The 22,640-nt window shown below is 58.5% G+C and overlaps 9 protein-coding genes across 9 annotated transcripts; 8 read left to right on the top strand and 1 right to left on the bottom strand.

Annotated features, from left to right (window-relative positions):
* The first annotated feature begins 153 nt into the window (after window positions 1-153).
* SDRG_04931 (hypothetical protein) lies at window positions 154-1,784 on the top strand. Its single transcript, XM_008610624.1, has 9 exons — window positions 154-329; window positions 376-502; window positions 551-626; window positions 666-857; window positions 903-1,001; window positions 1,045-1,129; window positions 1,173-1,253; window positions 1,299-1,577; window positions 1,628-1,784. The coding sequence occupies exons 1-8, from the start codon at window positions 218-220 to the stop codon at window positions 1,394-1,396; spliced, it is 870 nt and encodes a 289-aa protein (XP_008608846.1). The 5' UTR covers window positions 154-217; the 3' UTR covers window positions 1,397-1,577; window positions 1,628-1,784.
* Window positions 1,785-2,225: 441 nt separating this feature from the next.
* Window positions 2,226-5,391, top strand: SDRG_04930 (hypothetical protein; the record flags this gene model as incomplete). Its single annotated transcript, XM_008610623.1, has 5 exons — window positions 2,226-2,760; window positions 2,811-3,109; window positions 3,157-3,996; window positions 4,049-5,062; window positions 5,116-5,391. The coding sequence occupies 5 exons, from the start codon at window positions 2,226-2,228 to the stop codon at window positions 5,389-5,391; spliced, it is 2,964 nt and encodes a 987-aa protein (XP_008608845.1).
* SDRG_04929 (hypothetical protein) lies at window positions 5,370-6,593 on the bottom strand. The gene is made up of 2 exons (XM_008610622.1): window positions 5,930-6,593; window positions 5,370-5,882 (listed from the first exon to the last, which is right to left on the bottom strand). The coding sequence occupies exons 1-2, from the start codon at window positions 6,568-6,570 to the stop codon at window positions 5,432-5,434; spliced, it is 1,092 nt and encodes a 363-aa protein (XP_008608844.1). The 5' UTR covers window positions 6,571-6,593; the 3' UTR covers window positions 5,370-5,431.
* A 64-nt stretch (window positions 6,594-6,657) lies between these two features.
* On the top strand, window positions 6,658-8,463 carry SDRG_04928 (hypothetical protein). The gene is made up of 2 exons (XM_008610621.1): window positions 6,658-6,756; window positions 6,804-8,463. Exon 2 carries the CDS (start codon window positions 7,278-7,280, stop codon window positions 8,439-8,441), a length of 1,164 nt encoding a protein of 387 aa, XP_008608843.1. The 5' UTR covers window positions 6,658-6,756; window positions 6,804-7,277; the 3' UTR covers window positions 8,442-8,463.
* Window positions 8,464-8,817: 354 nt separating this feature from the next.
* SDRG_04927 (hypothetical protein) lies at window positions 8,818-10,059 on the top strand. The gene has a single exon (XM_008610620.1). It carries the CDS (start codon window positions 8,866-8,868, stop codon window positions 10,030-10,032), a length of 1,167 nt encoding a protein of 388 aa, XP_008608842.1. The 5' UTR covers window positions 8,818-8,865; the 3' UTR covers window positions 10,033-10,059.
* A 2,026-nt stretch (window positions 10,060-12,085) lies between these two features.
* Window positions 12,086-13,654, top strand: SDRG_04926 (hypothetical protein). The gene has a single exon (XM_008610619.1). It carries the CDS (start codon window positions 12,104-12,106, stop codon window positions 13,520-13,522), a length of 1,419 nt encoding a protein of 472 aa, XP_008608841.1. The 5' UTR covers window positions 12,086-12,103; the 3' UTR covers window positions 13,523-13,654.
* A 1,179-nt stretch (window positions 13,655-14,833) lies between these two features.
* SDRG_04925 (hypothetical protein) lies at window positions 14,834-16,408 on the top strand. Its single transcript, XM_008610618.1, has one exon. It carries the CDS (start codon window positions 14,979-14,981, stop codon window positions 16,368-16,370), a length of 1,392 nt encoding a protein of 463 aa, XP_008608840.1. The 5' UTR covers window positions 14,834-14,978; the 3' UTR covers window positions 16,371-16,408.
* A 589-nt stretch (window positions 16,409-16,997) lies between these two features.
* SDRG_04924 (hypothetical protein) lies at window positions 16,998-18,479 on the top strand. The gene has a single exon (XM_008610617.1). The coding sequence runs from the start codon at window positions 17,060-17,062 to the stop codon at window positions 18,449-18,451; it is 1,392 nt and encodes a 463-aa protein (XP_008608839.1). The 5' UTR covers window positions 16,998-17,059; the 3' UTR covers window positions 18,452-18,479.
* Window positions 18,480-19,347: 868 nt separating this feature from the next.
* SDRG_04923 (hypothetical protein) lies at window positions 19,348-20,948 on the top strand. Its single transcript, XM_008610616.1, has one exon. It carries the CDS (start codon window positions 19,495-19,497, stop codon window positions 20,878-20,880), a length of 1,386 nt encoding a protein of 461 aa, XP_008608838.1. The 5' UTR covers window positions 19,348-19,494; the 3' UTR covers window positions 20,881-20,948.
* Window positions 20,949-22,640: the final 1,692 nt, after the last annotated feature.

The raw sequence follows: 22,640 nt of genomic DNA, 5'->3' as shown, positions 1-22,640 counted from the left end.
TTATGGTTTCTACTGTGGTTAGTTTATACACGTCCGAGCCGAGCGCGACGTACTTGTGCATTCCGGCGGCTGCACGAGGTTGAAGGGCCGATACAAAAAGCTAACTTCAAGATGTCAGGCGAGAAACCTCTTGAAACGCATACAAGTATCGAATGTAAGAGGTTTATTTGTTGACGTAACAGGTCGCGAGGCCGGGCCGCGTCTGCCAGGTAGAGATATGCTGCTGTCGCCGTTCCAGCCAAAGCGGTCGCTGACGTCCGTCGTCAAGATGCGCCAGTCGCTCGAGTCGGACTTCTCGTCCGCCGTCCTCTTCCTCCAGACGTACCAAGGTACAGCAGCAGCGGCGACGATGCATGACCCATCCTGGCGGCGTAGGGCCGCATGGCATTCTCAAGAATGCTGCGTCGCCCGTTCGCATCGCCTTGGACGCGCTCTTCCAGCAAGCGACGATCGGCGCGTGCACGACCGAGGCGCCGACCGACACGCTGGAGCTGGCGGCGTGGTACGTAGTCGACATGACGCATTTTGCTCGAGGTGCCATGGTGCGCAGGGAAAAGTGGCAGGCGCTTGGCGACCTCAGCAAGGAGCAGGCCATGCAGCAGTACATCAAGACGCTCGACGACCTCGTATGCGGCTGGCATCGCCGACGGCTAATGCGCCCATAGGTGGACAATTGGCGCCGGAGCCCGAGCTTGCGTCGCGCGACGTCGGAAGTGGCGCCCGCGACGCCGCCGCCGCTCATGGACCGGCTCCCGGCCTTTGCGCAGGAGCTCGATGCGATCAAGACCAAGCTCCAGACGCAGGTGGTCGACCACGAGGCGCTGGCTGACGCTGTCAACACGCTCACGCACGACACGGTAGCGCGGCGAGATGGCACACTGCAATGGGCTGAAGCGATGTAGAATGCTCATTTCTCCCGCGAGCTGCGGCAGCTGGACCTTGTCCGAACGCACACCACCGAGGCGCTCAAGGCGAGCGAAGCCCAAGTGCACGAACACAAGGTGCGTTCGTCTCGACAATGCGTATACGCATTGTGCCGTGTAGTTGGAGCTCGCGCTTTTGCGTGAGAAGCACTACCAGCTCCAGGCGATTGTCGAGCGCTCAGTGGTCTTTCGCGCCGAAGAACTTGGTACGTGCGCACCTCGAATCGCGCGACCAAGCGTGTGTGTTAGTGCTGCAGACGTGGACGAGCGCGACGCAGTGGCTCCAGCTGCGCTACGTGCGCATGCTCCTCGTGTCGCTCTTCTTGACCTGTACGCGCGGCACTTGATATATTCACGTGTGTATCAACTTGATAGTTGTGTGGCGCAAGCTGCTGCACCGTCGCCTCCCGCGCTTCATCGCGGATACGCTCATCGCCATCATCTCCAACTTGTCTGGGAAGGACGGCGAGTAAGCCATACGAGCTCTCACCTTTGCCCACGATGAATAACCAAGTACACATACATCGTATGCAGCTCTGGTCGTTGCTGGCTGTTCTTCCCACCGTGCAGCTCGGCGTCAACTTGGTCTTCTTCCGTCCTGCATATTCGACAGCACAGCATCCACGAACAACGACGCCAAAAAAAAGAACGCGGGTTCGATTTTTATCCTCTCAGAATGAATGGACTAGTCTATAAAAGGATAGAGGAACCAAGTTGAAGTGATGGCCACGATCGCACGTCCAGTCGTGCCACGGTCAAGATACTGCGGCACTCGACGCCGCTGCGGGTCTGAGAAGCATGCGCCATCCACACGACGACCTCCAGCGTTCGCTCGTATCTTGGCTACCCCATCCCTCCAAGTATACTCCCGAGAGCTAAGCCACTGGCGGAATCTTTGGCTTGGGACCAGCGCGCGATGTTGAAGTCGTGGTCGTCGCCCGCTCTTTCTGTTTCCCTGCCCTTGGACGCAAAAAACGTAGTCGACTCGCTCCTAGCGTGTAATTAGTTAGTCAGTCCCTTCTAGTTCGTCGCTAGTACGTGGATCCAACCGTTACAAGAGCCACGCCGCTGAAACCGGTCCTCCAATTTGCCGTGTCTTTTTCTCGATTAAAAGACACTTTAAAAAACCTTGGATCTTTTCTAAACTCAACATAATATTGTAAATATTAAATGTTGCATACAAACAATACGTTAAAGACGTGAAAACGAGAAAAATGTCGTGTGGTTGAACCGTGGATCGTTTCGAAATTTCCTTGCGCACAACGTTGGCGGATCTCCATTTGCGAATATTCCGCCAACGCCATGGGCAACAGCAACTCTGCGGCCGCGTCGCCGACGGTCGCCGCCACCGAGAGCAGCGCGTCGCCGGCGCCGAGCCCGCGCGCGCCGTCGTCCTTCCGCCTCCTTAGCGCCGACCAGCGCGCCGTGACCTTTGACGAGCGCATCCACTTGCCGCGGAAGAGCATTCCGCTGCCGCACCACCCGCACCCGCACGCCGACTTTAAGAAGCTCAGCCGCGCTGCAACCTTTGACCCGCGCATGCGCCAGACCCAAGATGCGGTCCGCGACGTCTTGCACAAGCGCTACTTCAATGCCAAGGAAGAGCGCGATGCGCAGAGCCTCGGCCTCTCTGCGATCCCAGAGCTGGATAGCGGCAGCCACGCAATCGTCGTTGTCGACCCGTTCTCGACGGGCATGGTGCTCGCGGAAGAGGTCATGAAGCGCGAGTACACGTGCATTGCGCTCTACAGCGACACGCTTGTCGTCATGAAGCCGCTCATCCAGCACATTCGCGCCGACGTGCGGCAGCAGTTTACGACCGAAATCTACCACAACGGTAGCGACGCATACCCTCTCTACTCTTGTGGCCAACGATACTCTATGTAGGCGCCGACAAGTCGGACGCGGCGCTCGAGGCTACGATCGCGGCCTTGAAGAAGGTGGGCGTCCCGATTCTGGGCGTCCTGCCCGGCGCCGAGACAGGCGTGTGCCTCGCCGACCGTCTCTCGGATCGCATGGGACTGGCTTCCAACGGCGCCAAAGGCACGGAAGCGCGGCGCAACAAGTACCTCATGGGCGAGAAGATCCGAGCGGCCAAGTTGCGCGCGGTCAAGCAGTGTTCGGCGACGACGTGGAATGAGATTGTGGCGTTTCTCGAAAACGACTTGCGCCCGGATCCGTTCGAGGTACCTCTTCAACCTTCACGTTGCCTCTGATCGAGATGCGGTCGTAGGTGATTGTCAAGCCCGTCGAGAGCGCGGGCAGCGACGACGTGACGCTGTGCCGGTCCATGGACGAGGTCCGCGCCGCGTTTGGCAACATCCAGGGCAAGATCAACCACCTCGGCCTCGCAAACACAGCAACGCTCGTCCAAGAGTACCTCGTCGGCACCGAGTACGTCGTGGATACCGTCTCGCGCGACGGTGTGCACAAGGTCGTGGCGGTCTGGGAGTACGACAAGCGGCCGGTCAATGGCGCGCCGTTTGTCTACTATGGCGTCCTCTTGCGCGACGCGTCGAGCGACGTGGCGCAGCGCCTCATTGCGTACATTTTGCAGGTCCTTGATGCGCTCGAGATCCGCATCGGCCCGGGACACGCCGAAGTCAAGTTTGTCCACGGTGAGCCGTGCCTCGTCGAGATTGGCGCGCGCTGCCATGGCGGCGAAGGCACGTACATCCCGATCGTGACGCCGTGCATTGGCTACAACCAAGTCGGCGTGACGCTCGACGCGTACTTTGACAAGCCGGCGTTTGACGCGCTCCCGGTCGTGCCCGCGACGTTGCGCGCACACGGCTGCGAGGCCATGCTCGTGGCCTACGAGCATGGCACGCTCACGGCGCTGCCGGGCCTCGACGAGATTACGCGACTGGGCTCGTATGTCTCCAGTAGCTTTCACGCCAAAGTGGGCGACCGCGTCGTGCCGACGCGCGACATGTTTGACACGCCGGGCAGCATCTTGCTCGTCCACGCCTCCAAGGACATTTTGGAGGCGGACTATGCACGCATCCGTGCGCTGGAGCACGACGGTTTGTACGCGATCGAGCCGTCGTGTCCGGTCCTAGACCCGCTCGAGGTAGCTCCGTCGTATCTCTTTGGGTCGTGGTGGCCGAAGCCATATTGGATAGGTGGTCGTTGTCGTCGACCCGTTCTCGACGGGCGCGGTGGTCGCCGAGCGTGTGACCCGCCGCGGCTATGCGTGCATCTGCCTGTACAGCGACCGGCTCGACAAGATGGAAGGTGTTGCGAGTCTGGTGCCAGATGGACTCACGCTGCAGTTTGCGGCGACGGCCGAGCACACGGGCGACGCAAGCTCGACGTCGGTGCTTTTGCAGCGCGTCGCCGATGCAATCGAGCACCGACGGGCCAACATCATCGCGGTGCTTCCTGGCGCCGAGACGGGCGTCCTCCTCGCGGACGAGCTCGGGACGCTCCTCAACTTGACGCGCAACAAGATGGAGCACACGCTGGCGCGCCGGGACAAGTACCTCATGGGCGAGACGCTCCGAGACGCCGGTGTCCGCGCCGTACAGCAAGCCAAGTGCACGACGTGGGCGCAAGTAAAAGCGTTTATCGATCGCTTGGCGATGGAGACGTTTGAGGTGGTGCTCAAGCCCGTCAACAGCGCGGGCACGGAAGATGTCACGCTCTGTCTCTCGCTCGACGAAGCAAAAGACACGTTCCACACGATCCTCGGCAAGATCAACGGCCTCGGCCTCACGAACGAAGCCGTGCTCGTCCAAGAGTTTCTCGAAGGCGACGAGTACGTGATCGACACTGTGTCGTGCAACGGCAAGCACAAGGTGACGGCCATCTGGAAGTACGACAAGCGCCGCGTGAACGACGCCGCCTTTGTGTACTTTGGCCTCTCGATCGTGCCCGCGACGCCCGGCCTTGTCGACGCGCTCATCGACTATCAGTTTACAGTCCTCGACGCGCTTGGGTTTGAGCACGGGCCGGGCCACGGCGAAGTCAAGTTTTGCCGCGGCTCGCCCGTGCTGATCGAGGTTGGCGCGCGCTGCCATGGCGGCGAAGGCGCGTGGGTCCCGATCGCCGACACGTGCGTCGGCTACAACCAGGTTGACGTGACGGTCGACGTGTACCTCGGTCGCCACAGTGTCTTTGACGCGCTGCCCGAGCGGGTACTGGTGTTTTGTTTTTTGAGATTGAGATTGATTTTGGGTGTCTTTTGTAGCCGCTGGCGCTGCCGCAGTATGGCTGCGAGGTCATGCTCGTCTCGTACGTCGAAGGCGTCCTCCAGGGGTACCCGGGCCTCAAGGAAATCACGGCCATGCCATCGTTTCTGCGCAAAGACCTCTTGCTCAAGCCCGGCGACCGCCTCAAGCCAACCATCGATATGTTTACGACGCCCGGCAGCATCCTCCTCATCCATGCGGACGCGACCGTTCTGGACGCGGACCGCCGCCGCATCCGCGAGCTTGAGGTCGCTGGCTTGTACGACGTTGCTTGATATTTAGCATACTATCTTCTGTTGATGTACACATTGTCGTCTACGCGATCGACTTGGGCGGGAAATAGTTGTGTTCGCTGCACTCGGCGAGCTTGCGCATGTCGCCGTAGAGGAGGCACTGCCGGCAAAACCCCGACACTTGGTGGTGGGGCCCGGGCGACCCGTCGTGGTGACGCGTTGTCGTAACAATGGCGTCGGCCTTGAGACGCCGGGCCCGAGGAGACGCGTCGCTGCGACCAGAGGCAAAGTACGCCTTGTACTTGCCGCCGCGGAAGACGATCGGGTCGAGCTTCTTTGGTGAGCTCTTGGCCATCGACGGCGGCTTGGTGCACGCGGATGCGAAGGCGTCGGGCTGGTTGTCGTTGCGCGGACTCGCGGGGAAGATTGAGACGTCGGTGAGCACTTGGGGGTAGATGTCCAGCGACGCAAAGGAGGGGGGTGGCGTGAGTTGCTTGAGTCCGATGGACGGCGGCATCGGTCGCTTTGTCCGCCTACGTACACGATTGTCAGGGTCGCTCCATGTCAAGCCTGCACGTACGTAGTCGCTGGCTTGGTCGTCGAAGGGGCCACGGGGTACGGCCGACCCGCCTTGTGAATAGCTTTCGGAGCTTTGAGCGGTGACGATACTTGCACGGGTGACGGTGCTTGGACTGGCAACGGAGCAGTGGTGACGTCTCTTGCAGTGGCGGAACCGCTCTCGGATGAAGATGCTTGCATCGCAGGAACAGCGTCGTCCGTGACCGTGGGTGTTGTGGTGGGTGGTTCGATTTCAGCACACGGCTCGTCGATCGGGCCACTACTGGGAGGCTCGTCGTTTGGAGCACGCAATTCCTGCAGGGTCGGTGGGTCTAGAAGAGGCTCTAGCTCCTCACAACGTTCGGGGCTGGCTCGGAGGTAGAGCTGCTCTGACGCCAGTATTGCATCGACAAAAGCCGTCGCCACGTCATGGGCCACCTCGCACGTGGACCACCCGACACATGGGTCGTCCGCATCGGTCTCGTCTCGCTCCTGCTGCCAACAAGGGACAAATTCCTCGTCCGGTGACGCGTCCATCTCGTTCGGAGCGTTGTCATCGTCGTCGGGGGGCTCGGGGATCGACGGTCGGTCGTCCGCGACGCGAGCAACGACGTTGGCGCAGGCGTCGCGGAGGAGGCCATCGACGTACGCCTTGGCGGTCATGGCAGCTGGTATTAATAGGAAGCGTTGAACCGGTTGTCCGGGTAAGGGTTAATCGCCTGACTACTCTACGAGCGTTGACGACATACATGGCAAACCACAAGACGAGGGCAAGCCCGCACTGAACGTTGCCCATCGAAGCTCAGAGCGCCATTGCGCGCGCAGGCCTGCCATACGCATTCCTAGCGGGTTCGTTGGAGCGCGATTGTACCGTGGTGTTCAAGCCATGCCCATAGAAGAAGCGCTCGCAGGACGTTGTTCGTCCCAAGGAGCTAACATGTCTCGATACAAATTTCGACTTGACGACATGACCACTCGAGCGTACTCAGGAACGCCGGCGTCAACGTTTCGCAGGGGACGCGCAATCCGACCACTCTCCATGTGATCGAGGACTTGCCATACCCACGATAGGGATCAGCAGTCCGCGTCGCCACAGAAGATAGCACCACAAGGGCAATAACGACGCTGCGAAGTGCCCGCTACTGTCGATCGGGTCGGTGCATTTCGAGGTTGCAGTGTGCCCTTGGCTTAATTGACTGGTCGTGCAGTCGAAGAGGATCGAACCGGCGACCATTTTGGCGTGTATGCAACGCTTATCCATCTGGCAGGATGCCCGGTCTCAAGGGCCATTGATGCAAGCCTCTAGTACAATCCAACGGCTATAGTTCAAATTTTCATCTCCACTGCGAACGGCAGTCCCTACCGTCACCATGTTCGGCAGCCTCGTCTTGTGGAACGCTGCGATTGCGATCTGGACGCTCACGTCGCCGTCGTCGAGTCCCGTCAACACACTGGAGGCGACACCGGCGCCGTCGGCACCGCCGGCCGTCGTCGTTGCCCCGACGTCCGCGCCGACGAATGCCACAAACAAAACGATCGTCCCAGTGCTCAAGAAGCTCGTGGGCCTAGCCAAGCTGCCACCGTCGCCGCCCGCCAAGCCGCTGCCGTCGACCATCTCGTGTCCGGCGGGCCGCAAGGTCAAGGCCGGCGACACGGTGTACATGACGCTCGACGACGGCCCGAGCATTGGCAGCCGCAAGTACCTCCTCCAAGCGCTCAGCCACATTTCCGAGAAAATCACCTTTTACGAAAGCGCGTACAACATTTGTCCGCAAACGAGCGGCCTCGTGCTCGACTGCGACGACGCGGCCAAGTTGCCGGCCATCGAGCTCTGGGCGTGGACCATCAAGCAGGGCCACATGCTCGCCGCGCATTCGGACTCGCACCTGTACGACCGGAGCACGGGTTACTGCGCCTATATCAAGATGAGCGAGATGACCAACGTGCCGCCGCAGTACGCATCGTGTGGCCGTGACGCGACCGCCGACATTGTACGGGGCGCGCTGCGCTTCCAAGAAACCATGGCGCTCGCCGACGACGCGCTCTGGGAAAGCACCGACGAGAAGGCAGCGTACGCCAAGCAAGTCGCCAATATGTGGACGTACGCGCGGCTGCCGTGCTCCAACGTGTGGCGCATGGCGGGCGACTACAAGTTTGACATAGGCTGGGGCCACGAGACGTCAGCGGCCGAGAAGGCGGCGCGGATCGGCGTTGCCGATGCAATTGCAACCGGCACCAACAAGTGCAAGCCCGAGGCATTCATGGGCAAGCCGTGGTTCACGACCGGGTGGGACGTCGAGTGGGCGTGGAAAGAGCTCAAGGACACCCACGCCGAGATGTGCCGGATGGTCCAAGTGATCGAGCACGAGTTCAGCCGGACTGGCCGCGACCCGCGCCGGGGTCAAGCGGTCGTTGTGCTCGGCCACGATTATCACTACAACACGCCTGAGAATGCTGCCATGTTCCGTGACCTCCTCGTCGAGTTGAAGCTACGGGGGTACGCCATGGACACGATCGATCGCCTAAAAGTGTAAAGATCGATGTGTATGATGTCGATCGATGGCTTTTGCGTGCTCGGGCCTCGGGCCCGTCGCCATGCGAGCTACGAGAAAGCTCGGGCCCAGCCAGACGCCAATGAGATTCGGACAGGATACCATCTCTGCCTATCCACGTGCCACGTGTGGCCACTCTCGCCAGCATTACTCGCGCCACGTCAGCGCTGGGCGTATGGAATCACATGCTTCGAAATGTCGTCGTCATGCCTATCACTGCATACAATTACTAGAGTATTTATTGATATTTAAATATATTTGTGGTCGCGGTATAAATGTTTGAGGAAGGACCTGCTGCACATGGTCGTCGCTTGGAATCCTGGTTCTGGCCTGACTTTGCCCTAGAAAGTCCTAATTGGGTACCTGGCGCGAGTTGCGAGCGACATCTGCTGTGATTCCGCCGGCGATGTTTGGCCTCGCGCTTGCATGGCACGTCGTCGCCGTCGCGCTCGACGTCTACGACCGCGTGGGCATCCCATCGCCGGCGCCTTCACCCGCGACAACACCCGTCCCGAGCACGATACCGCCACCGACGACGGTGCCACCACCGACGACACCACCGCCGACAACGTTGCCACCACGGGTCCCTGGCAACATCAAGCTGCCGCCGTACACGCCTCTGTCGCCGGTGCCGACGGCCATCTCGTGTCCGCGAGGGCGTCAAGTCAAGGCCGGCGAGACCGTGTACATGACCATGGATGACGGGCCATCGGTGGTCGGTCGGCAAAACCTCCTCGAGGCGCTCGACCAAACGCCGTTCAAGGTCACGTTCTTCGAGTCGGGCTACAACTTTTGCGGGCCCGAGACCAAATATGAGCTCACGCTGCAGTGCAAGCCCGAGGCCAAGCCCAAGATCACCGAGCTCTCCGTCTGGACGATCAAGAAAGGGCACGTGCTCGCGTCGCACTCGGACACGCACTTTTACGACGAGGCGTCGACGAAATGCGAGTACGCCAAGATGGCAGCGCTCACCAAGATCGCTGACAAGTACGCGTCGTGTGGCAGCGACGCGACCTCGGACTTTGTACGTGGCGCGCTGCACTTTCAAGAGGCGTGGGCCAACGACACACTGTGGGACACGAAGGAAGAGCTGGCGCAGTATGCGCGCCAACTCTCGAATATCTGGAGCCTCGCACGGCTGCCGTGCACGAACGTGTGGCGTGTGCCAGGTAAAAACTACAAGTGGTCGCTCTACGGCGCCGAGTCGGGCGCCGAGCAGACGCTGCGCACCGGTATTGCCGACCAACTCGTGGGCGGCAGCCATCTTGCGTGCAAGAACGAGACGTTCCAGGGCAAACCGTGGGCCGTCTTTGGCTGGGACATCGATTGGCGCTGGGACAAGGACCACATGCGCGACCTCGACGCTGAAAAGTGCCGCATTGTCCAAGCGGTCGAACACAATTTTGATGGACCCAACAAGGATGGCGCGCGCCGGCTCGGCGTCGTCGTGCTCGCCCACGACTACCACTATAGCACCAAGGCACTCGCAACTATGTTTCGCGATACGATTGTCGAGCTCAAGCTCCGCGGGTACAATATCGACACGATGGACAACTATAAATTTGCGGGGTAATCATGACGTCCCACATTTTGAACGGAATTTGTTCGTTTAATGAGCATGATGGTGGTGGTTTGCACAGCAAAGGAAGAAGACGAAGCCTCACTTGATCTTCTGCAGGGTCATGGTCGCGGCCGCGTCGCTGTATTCGACGAGCCATAGAACGTGCTGAGGAGCTGCGTCGGTACCGCCGCCTCTCCCATCTCGAGCTCACATAGCCTTTACAAGCGAATATTTCCTCGTGTCCTGTTCCACCCAGTTACCCGAGCGTGGAGGTGCGTCAGAAGGTGAGAGATGTGAGGTATGCTCGGCTTGTCCGCATCCAAAGACGATCGTGCAAGCATGGAGTTGCCGGCATCGACGCAAACGGCAGATCATGCATAGAGTCGTTCAAGCCGTTCTCGCCTGCCTCCACTTGAGTCCTCCTATATAGTTGAATGCTGTAAGGCACCAGGGTGGGGACGCCGAGGCGTGCCGCACGAGGCAGACTGCACCGAATGACTACTGTACTCGATGAGCGGCTGGCTCTTCAACACGAACGTCGAGGCCATGGCTGCCACGTATGCTAGGTTTCAATTGCCCTTTGCTCACAATAGCGGAGAGAAGGCCGACGCACCGACAAATGCCTGTGGTGCTAATCGCTGGCTGGCTTCGCACATATCAGTTGGCCAAGCACCGTCACCGCGCTGGGTCCACTCCATCGATGCAGTTACCAGTGCTGAACGTTGCCACCGAGGTGCTCACTGGTGGTGGGCAGGCGTATTCGAGTGCGAGGACGGACACCCAGTGTACGGTGCAACTGCAACCGGCTCGTCGAGCTCCATGGAAGTCCTCTGTCGACTCAACCAGACGTCTATTCGCCTTTCAGGTGTAGTAGCTTCCACTGTTGGGAGGATCTTTGCAGCGACAAATTGCAACCGCTCTCGCTTGCAAGTCGGTAATCCCTCCTCATACGTGCCGCAAATCTTCGTCGCAGTGCTCACTAACCTCTAGCGTAGTACTAGGTACTATTAGTGGGTAGGAATCGAAAGGCGGCGCGCTTGTTGAAGTGCGTCCATTTCGATCATCCCCAAAGGCAGTGTTGGACTCGCACGGTAAAGGGCAAGATCTGTCGACTTGCTTCCTCAAGAATCAAGGCAACATCTTAGCGCTTTCTTATCCTCGCAGCCGCCACATACACACTAAGATCTTGGTGATCATCACTGATTTCCGAGAAGACGAGCGCAGCTGTGACGGTCTCGATCAGATTTCAATCAGAAACGCTTTCCAATGCGGTGGTACGCAGGATAGTAAACAGCCTCCGTCGATAACGCACTGCTTTACCGCATCCCGGCGTAGGGATCGGGCTCCATGGAGAGCGGTAAATGCGTTGCGTACCCATCCAAGTTGCAGCCAAAGCTAGCGGTTCCGGTCCATGTTGCCACCTGCCCGTGTCGTTGGTCGAGATGCAGTTGGTATCCGCTTCGAACCTCGCTCGCATCGCTGACTTTGCACTTTACGGTCGAAAGATCGGCATTTTCCTGGCATCGTGTACTGCGCGCCCGACTCGTGGCAGCGTGGGACGCTCTGCTGTTGTGCCACGCTCGAGTAAGTATCTTTGCTTTAAAGTGGTGCAGAAAATGACGACCCGTCGCACGTCTGCAGCTTACCGCTCCCCAAATCGAACAAGATCCAGGATCGTAAGATGACAAATTTGGCCGTGAAACACGAGGCGGCGCAACGCTGCCACATCGTCGTCGCGCCGAGACAGCGCCAGGTAACACGATATCTGCGTCGTGAGAGGCGTGTTGAGGCTCCAGACGCTTTGTGTGCTCCGAATGCTTGGACCTTGTGCGGGACATGTCAACTAGGTTTTATAGATTTCCACCAACGGCAAGGCAGCATTCTTGGGTGTCACTCGACCAAAGCTCAAGTGACATAGCAGCCCGCCTGTCCAGCCTCCCCGTTGGCTACGCTCGCACCAGCTGGTGGTCTCGAGGCGCCGGAAGAACGAGTGGGACCGAAACCGTCTTTGGCGCCTCGAACGGGTGGCGGGCTTCCCGTCACTTGAGCCACTTTGCATTTTCCAATTCGACACCATCTCAGCATGGCGTTTCTGACGCTCGAAGATCTCAAGCTCTGCTTCAACCTCTACTGTGTTGTCTATGGCATCGGTACGCTCGGCATGCCGGCCAACTACGCCCGCGCTGGCTACTACTGGGCGACCGCCGCGCTCTTGCTCATGGCGGCCATCAACCTCTACTCGACCGTCTGCGTCTCCAAGGTCATGCTCGCGGCGCCCAAGTACGTGCGCACGTATGGCGATATTGGCGAGTGGCTCTACGGCAAGCCGGGTCGCTACATCACGACGCTCTCGCAGCTCCTCGTGTGCTGCATGGTACCGATTGCGTTCCTTGTCCTCGGCGGCTCGCTCCTCGACGTGCTCTTCCCCGAGACGTTTTCGCCCGAGACGTGGATCATCCTCATGGCCATCACGCTGCTGCCCATCTGCATGATGCCGTCGCTCAAGGAGAGCGCCGGTACGGCCGCCGCCGGTGCGCTTGGCACGCTTCTCGCCGACTTTGTCGCGCTCTACGTGCTTCTCAGCAGCATGGACAACATCCCCGCGGGCCTTGCCACGCCCAAGCCCGCGCTTTCGTTTGACGGTATCACGTCCGTCTTTGGCAACCTCTCGCTCGGCTACTCGGCCGGTGTCGTCATCCCGGCCCTGCAGCGCGAACATACGCAGCCGGAGCGCATGCCGCGCGTTATCTTGGTGACTCTCGGCTTTTGCTCGGTGCTCTTCTTGGCCATTTCGTTTGCCGGTGTCCACAACGTCGGCTGCCAGATTCCCGGCAACCTCCTCTTTGCCATCACGGGCACCAAGCTCGGGTTCGAAGCGCCCCGCGGCGGCATCGTCCTCGCCTTCCTCTTCATGCAGCTCCACTGCACGATCGCGTTTGCTGTCATTCTCTTCCCGACGTTTTACATTTTCGAGCGCATCATCTTTGGCTTCCACAAGGAGCAGTTTACGCTCGAGGCGCGCCAGTCGGGCTTTGAGGACTTGGAAACCCCGGTCATGAAGGACGACGTTGCGCTCGAGACCGGCAAGCCCGACGACGCGAGCGCGGCTCCCATGTACGCGTCCAGCCGCGACTACCTCAAAGCGTGCATCATGCGCTTTTGCCAAGTGTCCATCTGCACGGTCATTGCGATCATCTGGAAGGACCACTTTAACGACCTGCTCAACTTTGTCGGCGCCTCGTCGACCGCGCTCGGCTGCATGATCCTTCCGGTCGTCTTCAACATGAAGGCGTTCCACAAGACGATGGGCCTCTTCGAGAAGATTGCGAGCATCTTCATCCTCATTGTCATCTCGTTCCTTGCCGTCTACGTCTCGATCCAGACGGGCAAGGCGCTCTTCACGCCGTCGCCGGCCGACCCGACGATCCACTTCCCGTACTGCCCGGCCGAGTACCAAAAGATGGTCTACACCAACACGACGTACTACAGCACCAAGCACTAGGTGCTTGCAGTATAGTGTTGTGATGTTTTAAGTAGTAGTAATATGACATTTGTCGTGGAGGCAGCGCCCACGGGAGTCTGTACCACCCGTCACCCCTGGGTGCCCCCTTCGGACAACCCTTTTCCTTCCTGACGCATAGAGTTGCCCCAGTCGCATTTTGGTTTTGATGATCGTGACCCTGAGTCGAATCGAAAGGGCGTATTTGCCTCGACCATGAAGATACACATCAGAAATGCATCGGTGGGGGCCGTTGACGTGAAGCTAATTCACCAGGCTCGTTTGTCGGCTCATGATCGCGTAGCACTCTGCGATGACGTGGCACGTTCCTGTGCCTTCCCTAACCCTACCAAGATAATCCTTCCAAGGTGGCTGTGCGCTCGGAGCTTCTGCTGTTCGGGGATCACGATCCGGAAGAGCACGACGACCACGGAGCTCTGCAGTTTGTATGCTTAGGCCTGGTAGGACCCAAATGTACAACGCATCCAAGCTGATGCATAGTCTCTTGGAAAGGTGTTCCTCAGATTACTCTACAGGCACACGCATCATCGGCATCGAACATGGGTTGTCGGCATGTGGGTGGGTTCTTTCGGGTCCGAGGGACTGCTTGCCTGCTGTGCATCGCAGCAGAGATGAGGCCGAGCGGCCGTGGGCGTTGAAAACGAAAGCTACTCGCAAACTCAGATTTGCGCGTACGAGAACCCTGTGGTAGGCGAAATCGCGTGAGTACGTCTCTGCCTTCAAGGGCAATAGTCTCGGTTGCATGGCCACGCCGCCCCTTGTCACTTGGGCGCGTCTTCTCGACGTACGATGATCGAACCACACAAGTATTGTTGATTCGCTTGCGGCGTCCGTCATCGACCACCTTGATGGTTGTCAAGGTGCTGCGAGCTCTGGTGCTGCGGGTTTGTCGTCCGCGTGCATATTCCTGCGGCTTTGATCCTGCGATGCTGTGGGTACCTTCAAGCGACGTTTCAGTCGTTGTAGCGCTACTAATCGACTAATTTACCGCTTTCAAATGGACCAAACATTTGCAATCAAGTCGATCTATTGGCGCTCGAGCGCTCGCCGACCCGTTTGTGCAATCGCCTTACCCTAAATACCCATCTGGGTGCCGTCGCACCTGGGATAAGGCAGCATCTGGGGACGCTTCTGGTGATTACATACACTATTTCCGAATAAATGCGTTCGTCTTCTCGTGGCATCTCGCGGGCCATTTCTCTTGATATGTGTATGCTCCACGTTATCGCAATGAAATAGTGTGCAACGAGGTACACGAAGTGCAAAACGTATGATAAGGTAAAGACAGTGGGACGCCGACGTGTCCCACCCTCGGGGTCTGAGAAAGTGACGCCGGCTCTGCATTGGATTTGCAGGCGCGGATTCCAGCGGTGAGCAAACGTCGCGAATTGACCCTTGGCTCGAACGGCGCACAATTCAATTTCAGCTTTTGACCGCGATGGCCGGACCCTTTATGACCATTGAAGACATCAAGACGGGCTTCTCGCTCTTCTGCGTCGTCTGTGGTATCGGCACCCTCTCGATGCCGGGCAACTACGCCCGCGCCGGCTACGCTTGGGCGACGATCGCGACCATCTTCATGGCCTCGATCAACGTCTACGCGTCTGTTTGCATCTCGAAGCTCATGCTCGTCGCGCCCAAGAACGTCAAGACACTCGGTGACATTGGTGGCTGGGTGTTCGGCCTCCCGGGCCGCATCTCGATCGTGATCGGGCACATGCTCGTGTGCACGATGGCGCCCATCATGTTCCTCGTCCTTGGCGGCACGATCCTCACGGTCTTGTTTCCCGACTCGTACGACGACACGACGTGGATCATCTTGATGGGTCTCTCGCTCCTTCCGATTTGCCTCGTCCCGACGCTCAAGGAGAGCGCGGGCCAGGCCGCGGCTGGCGCGATCGGTATCATTCTTGCGGACGCCATCGCCATCTACCTCCTCATCGCCAACGTCGATGTCCCGGAAAACGTCTCGCCGCCGTCGCCCGAGCTCTCGCTCAGCGGCGTCACGATGGTCTTTGGCTCGCTCTCGCTTGCGTACGCGGCTGGTATCATTATCCCGTCGCTCCAGCGTGAACACAGCGAGCCAGCCCGCATGCCGCGTGTCATCACGGTGACGCTCACGATCGTGTCGCTCTTCTTCCTCCTCGTGTCGATCCTCGGCGACTACAAGGTCGGCTGCCAAATTCCGGGCAACCTCCTCTTTGCCATCACGGGTACCAAGCTCGGCTTCAACGCGTCGCGTGGCGGTGTCATCCTCGCCTTCCTCTTCATGCACCTCCACATTGTGATTGCATTTGCGCTCGTGCTCTTCCCCGCCATGTTCCTCTGCGAACGCATCTTCCTCGGCCTCCACAAGCAAGAACCGGTCGATGAGAAGGACGCCGAGATGATCGACCTCGAGACGCCTAAGGAAGGTGCGGCGCACCAGCACGAACACGAAGACGGCATGGCCGCCTACGCTGCGCCGGGTTCGTACCTCAAGGCTGCTTTTGTCCGCACGATTGTCGTTGCGCTCTGCGTCGTGATTGCGATTGCGTTCAAGGACAAGTTTGGCGACCTTCTGGATTTTGTCGGCGCGTCGGCCACGTCGACGAGCTGCATGATCCTGCCCATGGTGTTTTACCTCAAGACGTTTTGGCCGTCGGTCAAGATGCCGGAGAAGGTGTTTGCGATCGTTTCGATCATTGTCACGAGCATCCTCGCGGTCTACGTCTCGATCAAGACGGGCATCAACCTCTTCTCGCCGTCCGACTCGGCCGTCATCTTTCCGTACTGCCCCGCGCAGTTCCAGCAGGTTGTGTACACAAATCAGACCCATTACAAGTTCTAAGCTAGCAACCTGTAATTTATTTCGTGTTCCATTTACGCCAAGACAACGTGTCCACAGTCGAGATGGACGTTACCGATCGCGCGGTATAGGCGGTCACCAGCGAGCAACGATGCACGACGCGCACGCCAAGCGAGACGCCACGAGAAGCTGTTGCTCGTACGAGTGTTATCTATAGCCGGCGTGTCCCATGTGAGAGCACTCATACCAACGCACGCAACGCAGCGCGTGCCAGTCGCAGTGTATCGCACATGTGTTATACTGGGTGTCCCTAGGACTACTACCTCTCAACTCTGACCATTGAGCACCTACCACTGGATACTACTACGTCGACGCGCTCCAATACATGATATTGTATTCTCCATCGCTAGACATTTGTGTACATTTTGTACATGGCGTTATTCATCGACGTAATCGCGACTAGAAACGGGCGCGTGCGTTTGCCGAAACCGACACGTATCCGGATACCCTACCCCCGACGTTTCGCACTGCCGCCAGATACACTATTGCTCGCGGGCCAAATACTGTACACCAATGGTCACGTCTGATTGGCCATTTGGTAGTATATCGCCGAATAGTGTTGGAAATGCGTCGCAGTGCTCAAACCATATTGCAAGCTTTGTCGCATGTCGACGTGCTCTTCACAACGCGAGCGCCAGAGCCACCACATTGCAATCCGGTGTGTTGGCATCATGGCCAAGTCTCCGTTCCTGACGACCGAAGACATCAAGACGTGCTTCTCGCTCTTCTGCGTTGTCTGCGGCATCGGCACCCTCTCGATGCCGGCCAACTACGCCCGCGCCGGCTACGTCTGGGCGACGATCGCCACCGTGTTTATGGCGGCCATCAACGTCTACGCCTCGGTTTGCATCTCCAAGCTCATGCTCGCGGCGCCGCGGGGCGTCAAGACGCTCGGTGACATTGGTGACTGGGTCTTTGGCGCATATGGACGCGCGGCCATGACGGTTGCGTACCTTTTATCATGCACGATGGCGTCCATCATGTTTCTCGTGCTTGGCGGATCGATTCTGGTCGAGCTCTTCCCGAGCTCGTACGACGACACGACGTGGATCATCCTCATGGCCGCCTCGCTCCTCCCGCTCTGCCTCGTTCCAACAGTGCAAGAAAGTGCGGGCACTGCGACCGCAGGTGCTATTGGCATCATTCTCGCCGACGGCATTGCCTTGTACCTACTCGGCACCAACGTCAACGCTCCAGAAGGTGTCTCGGCGCCGCGTCCCGAGATCACACTGAGCGGTATCACGACGGCTTTTGGGTCGCTCTCGCTCGCGTACGCAGCCGGCACCATCATCCCAACGCTCCAGCGCGAGCACTCGCAGCCCGAGCGCATGCCGCGCGTCATCACCGTGACGCTGACGATTGTCTCGGTCTTTTTTCTTCTCGTCTCGGTCCTCGGCGACTTCAAGGTCGGCTGCCAGATTCCTGGCAACCTCCTCTTTGCGATTACCGGCGACAAGCTCGGCTTCACCGCGTCGCGCGGCGGCATCATCCTCGCCTATCTGTTTATGTTTATCCACATTGCGATCGCGTTTGGCCTCGTGCTCTTCCCAACGCTCTTCTTCTTTGAGCGCGTGCTTCTTGGGATGCACAAGGAGGCGGCGCAACCCGAGTACATTGACGTCGAGACGCCAAAAGACAGTGCGACGACGGACGAGTCGGAAGCGCACTACGATGCCAGCGAGGCGTACAAGGCACCCGGCGCGTACCTCAAGGCGGCGATCGTCCGGACGGTCATTGTCATCGTCTGCGTCGTCATTGCGATCGTCTTCAAGAACAAGTTTAGCGACCTTCTGGATTTCGTCGGCGCGTCGACCACGTCGACGTGCTGCATCATTCTGCCCATGGTGTTCTACCTCAAGCAATTTTACGCCACGTTGCCGTTGCTTGAGAAGGTGTTTGCGCTCGTGTCGATCGTCGTGACGACTGCGCTGGCCATTTACGTGACGATTCAGACAGGCACCAACCTCTTTGCGCCCGCGGACGCGGCGGCAGTGTGCTTCCCGTACTGCGCGGCCGAGTTCCAGCACTACGTCTTCACCAACCACACCCACTTTCAATTTTAATGTACTCAACGGACTAACTTTACGAGGCTTGAAGCTGCCATGGTTGGGCATGGTGCCGTCGTGTGCACGGCTACGCCAGATCAGTTTTGATGAATACGACACCGGGCGCCTGACACCGGGGAGAGGGCTCAACCCGGGGTAGTTAACATCGACAAATGCCGTATCGTCAAGCGCTCCAGCGCCACGATATCTGATATACTAGTACTAGTACACGGTTGCAATACCAAACTGGACAACATTGTGATATAGTTTAGCTCTAGTTTAGCTCTAGTATGCGTGAGCTCGCGATTGGGTGGGCAACATGTATCCAAGCGCACCCGCCTTCACGCGCAAACGAGCCCAGATGTGTACGTAGTCGAGCGCTGCGTCAACGAACACCGAGAGCTTTTTCTTTGTTTCCAGCCACGATTGACGCCCAAGAACCGCCCGCGAACTTGGTGCCAAAGCTTGTGGTCATGCGGGCTGGGTAATTGCCTAGGTGCGCGCGCTCCATGCTGTACACGTCACGCTCCATATGTCGAGGCGTGGCCATGGCGTCCGTCATCGTGTGCGAAGCCACTTGTCGTCGACGGACGCCCGCCAGCAATGTTGTCCATACTTGAACGACGTTTTGCAAGAATGTATGGCGACGAGGAACACGGTATGCGATAAAGCCATCGTAGCAGCGTCCACGCGAGGTTGGACGACGAATAGTGTACACTTTGATCAGAAATGCCGGCGGCGTATGCAGCGCTGGCACCACCAAAATGGCAACTTCAACTATGTTGTACACTATTTCCGTCGTCCAGATAGTGTACTATTCAAGCGCGCGACGATTGGTCCTTACAACGTACGACGTTAAATAGTGTGATTATAAACGAAACCGGTGGCTGCACGAAACGCAGGTCAGCCGCGACAGGGCAGGTATCTTTGCACCAGGTGTCGCAGGCGCCGAAGAAGAGGCAGCATCGGCCATGAGAAATTAACACACTTGTCTGGGTGCCAACTAGGTGTCGAAACACGACGCCAGAATTCAATTACCCGCCCTCTGCCCAAGCCGCACCATGTCGGGCCCCTTTATGACGTTGGAAGACGTCAAGACGGGCTTCTCGCTCTTCTGTGTTGTCTGCGGTATCGGGACTCTCTCGATGCCGTCTAACTACGCCCGCGCCGGCTACGTCTGGGCGACGCTGGCCACCATCTTCATGGCCGCCATCAACATCTACGCGTCCGTTTGCATCTCCAAGCTCATGCTCATTGCGCCCAAGCACGTCAAGACGCTCGGTGACGTCGGTGGCTGGGTCTACGGCACGCCCGGTCGCATCATCATGACGATCGCGCACATTCTCGCGTGCACCATGTCGCCCATCATGTTTCTGATCCTCGGTGGCCAAATCATGACGGTGCTTTTTCCGCACACGTTCTCGGACGTGACGTGGATCATCTTCATGGCCATCTCGATGCTGCCCGTGTGCTTGGTGCCGACGGTGAAGGAGAGCGCGTCGCAGGCCGCCGCCGGCTGCCTCGGTGTCCTCCTCGCCGACGGCATCGCCATCTACCTCCTCCTCGACAATGTCCACGTACCCAACGGTGTGTCACCGCCGACCCCCGAGATCGATTTGGCTGCCGTCACAACCGCCTTTGGGTCGCTCTCGCTCGCCTACGCCGCCGGTACGATCGTTCCGACGCTTCAGCGCGAGCACTCGCAGCCGGAGCGCATGCCGCGTGTCATCGTCGTCACCTTGGTGCTGGTCTCGCTCTGCTTTCTCCTCGTCGCGGTCCTCGGCGACTACAAGATTGGGTGCCAAATTCCCGGCAACCTCCTCTTTGCGATTTCCGACACCAACCTCGGGTTCGAAGCCGACCGCGGCGGCATTGTCATGTCGTACATCTTTATGCTGCTTCACATTGTGATTGCATTTGGCCTTGTGCTCTTCCCGACGCTCTTCATGGCCGAGCGCTACTGCCTCGGCATGCACAAGGAAGAGGATGCGACCTACTCGGACGCGATCGACCTCGAGACGCCCAAGGAGTCGACTGACGAGGACCGTCATTACGACCCGATGGTGGCCTACGCCAAGCCCGGTGCGTACGTCAAGGCTGCGTTTGTCCGGACGGTCATTGTCGCCATCTGCGTCGTCATTGCGATCGTCTTCAAGGACAAGTTTAGCGACCTCCTGGATTTCGTCGGTGCGTCTGCGACCGCCACGTGTTGCATCATTTTGCCCATGGCGTTCTACATCAAGAAGTTTTACCCGACCTTGTCCCTTGCGGAGAAGGTGTTTGGCGTCATTTCGATCCTCGTGACGATCGTGCTGGCGATCTATGTGACCATCACGACCGGCATCACGCTCTTCTCGCCCACCGACACCAACATTGCGTTCCCGTTCTGCGCGCCGTCGTACCAGCACGTTGTCTTTACGAACCGGTCACACTACGGCGCCCCCTAAATGTGTCGTATTTTGCCTTTATCAATACTAGTAGACGTTTACTACCAACATCGATGTGGGTTGTTCAATTGTCGATCGATCCAGCGAGCACGCAATGAAACCAAATGGGGAAACACACACAACTCGAAGGCCTCGCCTACGTACAGGCCGGCTGACTGCGTGCGAGTTGGCACCAGCGCTTGGTCGTTGCCAATGAGCTGCGTCCACGGAGTATCCTTTTCGTGGTGGACCCCAAATTTGTGGGATGGGTGTTGTTGAGAGGACGACGTTGGTGGTGGTTCTTTCCTGGGCATTGACGCCTTGTGGCACCGGCACTAATACATTTGACAAGAACCGAATTGAAGGCTTCGATGCCAACGCCACTGGGAAGGAGAAGACAGTGACAACACCGACGGGGCTCGAACCTCCAGCGTGCAAAGCAGGAACCAACCGACTGGACAAAATGTAGTCGACTAGGTGCATCTGCGTCTTGAGCACAATTTCTGGCCACCAAGGTGCGTTGTCGAAACGCAAAGACTGACAAGATCCTCGGTGCCACTAGGAGCCTCAGTTCTGGCAACTAAAACTCTTCGCCCAAGGATGCTGCGAGGCAAGCCAAGTGGCAACTACTATCCTCATTGCACGTCACGAGAACACTTGACGAGACGAGAGACTTGGTTGTCGCACTGGTTTCACCTTCAACTGCAGTCCTCGGTGCGAACTTGGAGTTTAGCCGGCTGCAGGTGTATTGCTCGGCTGAACAATGAACAAAGTGAAAAGATGGTTCTACTAGTGCGAAGTATACGTAGACGTGGTATAATAAAGAGAACGACGCAATTGTAGGATCATGACCGTGCGCCTGTCTCCATTCTCAACGCCCGCCAAAGTTTCATAGATTCCTACCAGGATTCCTATAACAATGTTGCGCCAACCGTTGGCGATACTAACGCCAAGTGCAATTTCGATCAGCAGTGCGTCGTCGCAGCAGTCGCCAGTGCAATGCGGCTCGTGGCCCAGCGTGCCCCCCACCAATCGCTCGCGAGGTATCGTCCATAACCTCCACCTCGGACGATAGGGCAGGAGCTTCCGTCATTATCGCAGCCACGAGGTTAAGTATTCTCACGCACAAGGCATCAGCAGCACCAGACGGTGACACTGGCGCTCTGCCGTGTAATGATCATCTTTTTGCCGGCAGCAATCTGGTCGAGCCCGAACAGCAATCAGCAAGCGAGCTGGCGACGCAGCAAGAGGCCGTCGGGATGGGCGTGCCAGCGGTGTCGCGGCGGATAGTAACACGGTAGCCACAGTGCTAGTCTACGCTCGGTCAATGACGCTTGAGATTTTTATGTTGTCGTCGAACCAGGCGGCCAAACAAAATTTCGGTTGATTGGGAAATCCATACGGAGCCGATCAGTGCAAAAGCGACCGGGTAGTGCGCAAGCGAGATGGAGTCGCCGCTGGACGCCCGCCCACCCAAGACCTCGAGCACGGTGCGTAGTCGAGACCACGAGGTGCCCAAACGCATGGTGCTTGTGCTGTAGAAGAAGAAGCTTCTGCTCGGCGTTGGCGCGTTTGTTATTGTCGCTGGCGCCGCCGCGGCCATCGCGGTCGTGACCACTTCGTCGAGCTCGTCGACCGTGACGACGTCGCCGCAGGTGGCCACAACGGCACCGATTGCCGTGACGACGCCGACACCGGTCGCGACACCGGCGCCGACGACTACGATCCCTGTCAAGGTCAAGATTCCACACCATATCAAGATGCCGCCGGCGCCGCCGGCC

This window comes from Saprolegnia diclina (assembly GCF_000281045.1).
Source record: "Saprolegnia diclina VS20 unplaced genomic scaffold supercont1.12, whole genome shotgun sequence".
NCBI classification, from domain to species: Eukaryota; Oomycota; class Saprolegniomycetes; order Saprolegniales; family Saprolegniaceae; genus Saprolegnia; species Saprolegnia diclina.
Note: the sequence above shows the minus strand (reverse complement) of the source record. Positions and strands in the feature narration are given on the sequence as shown.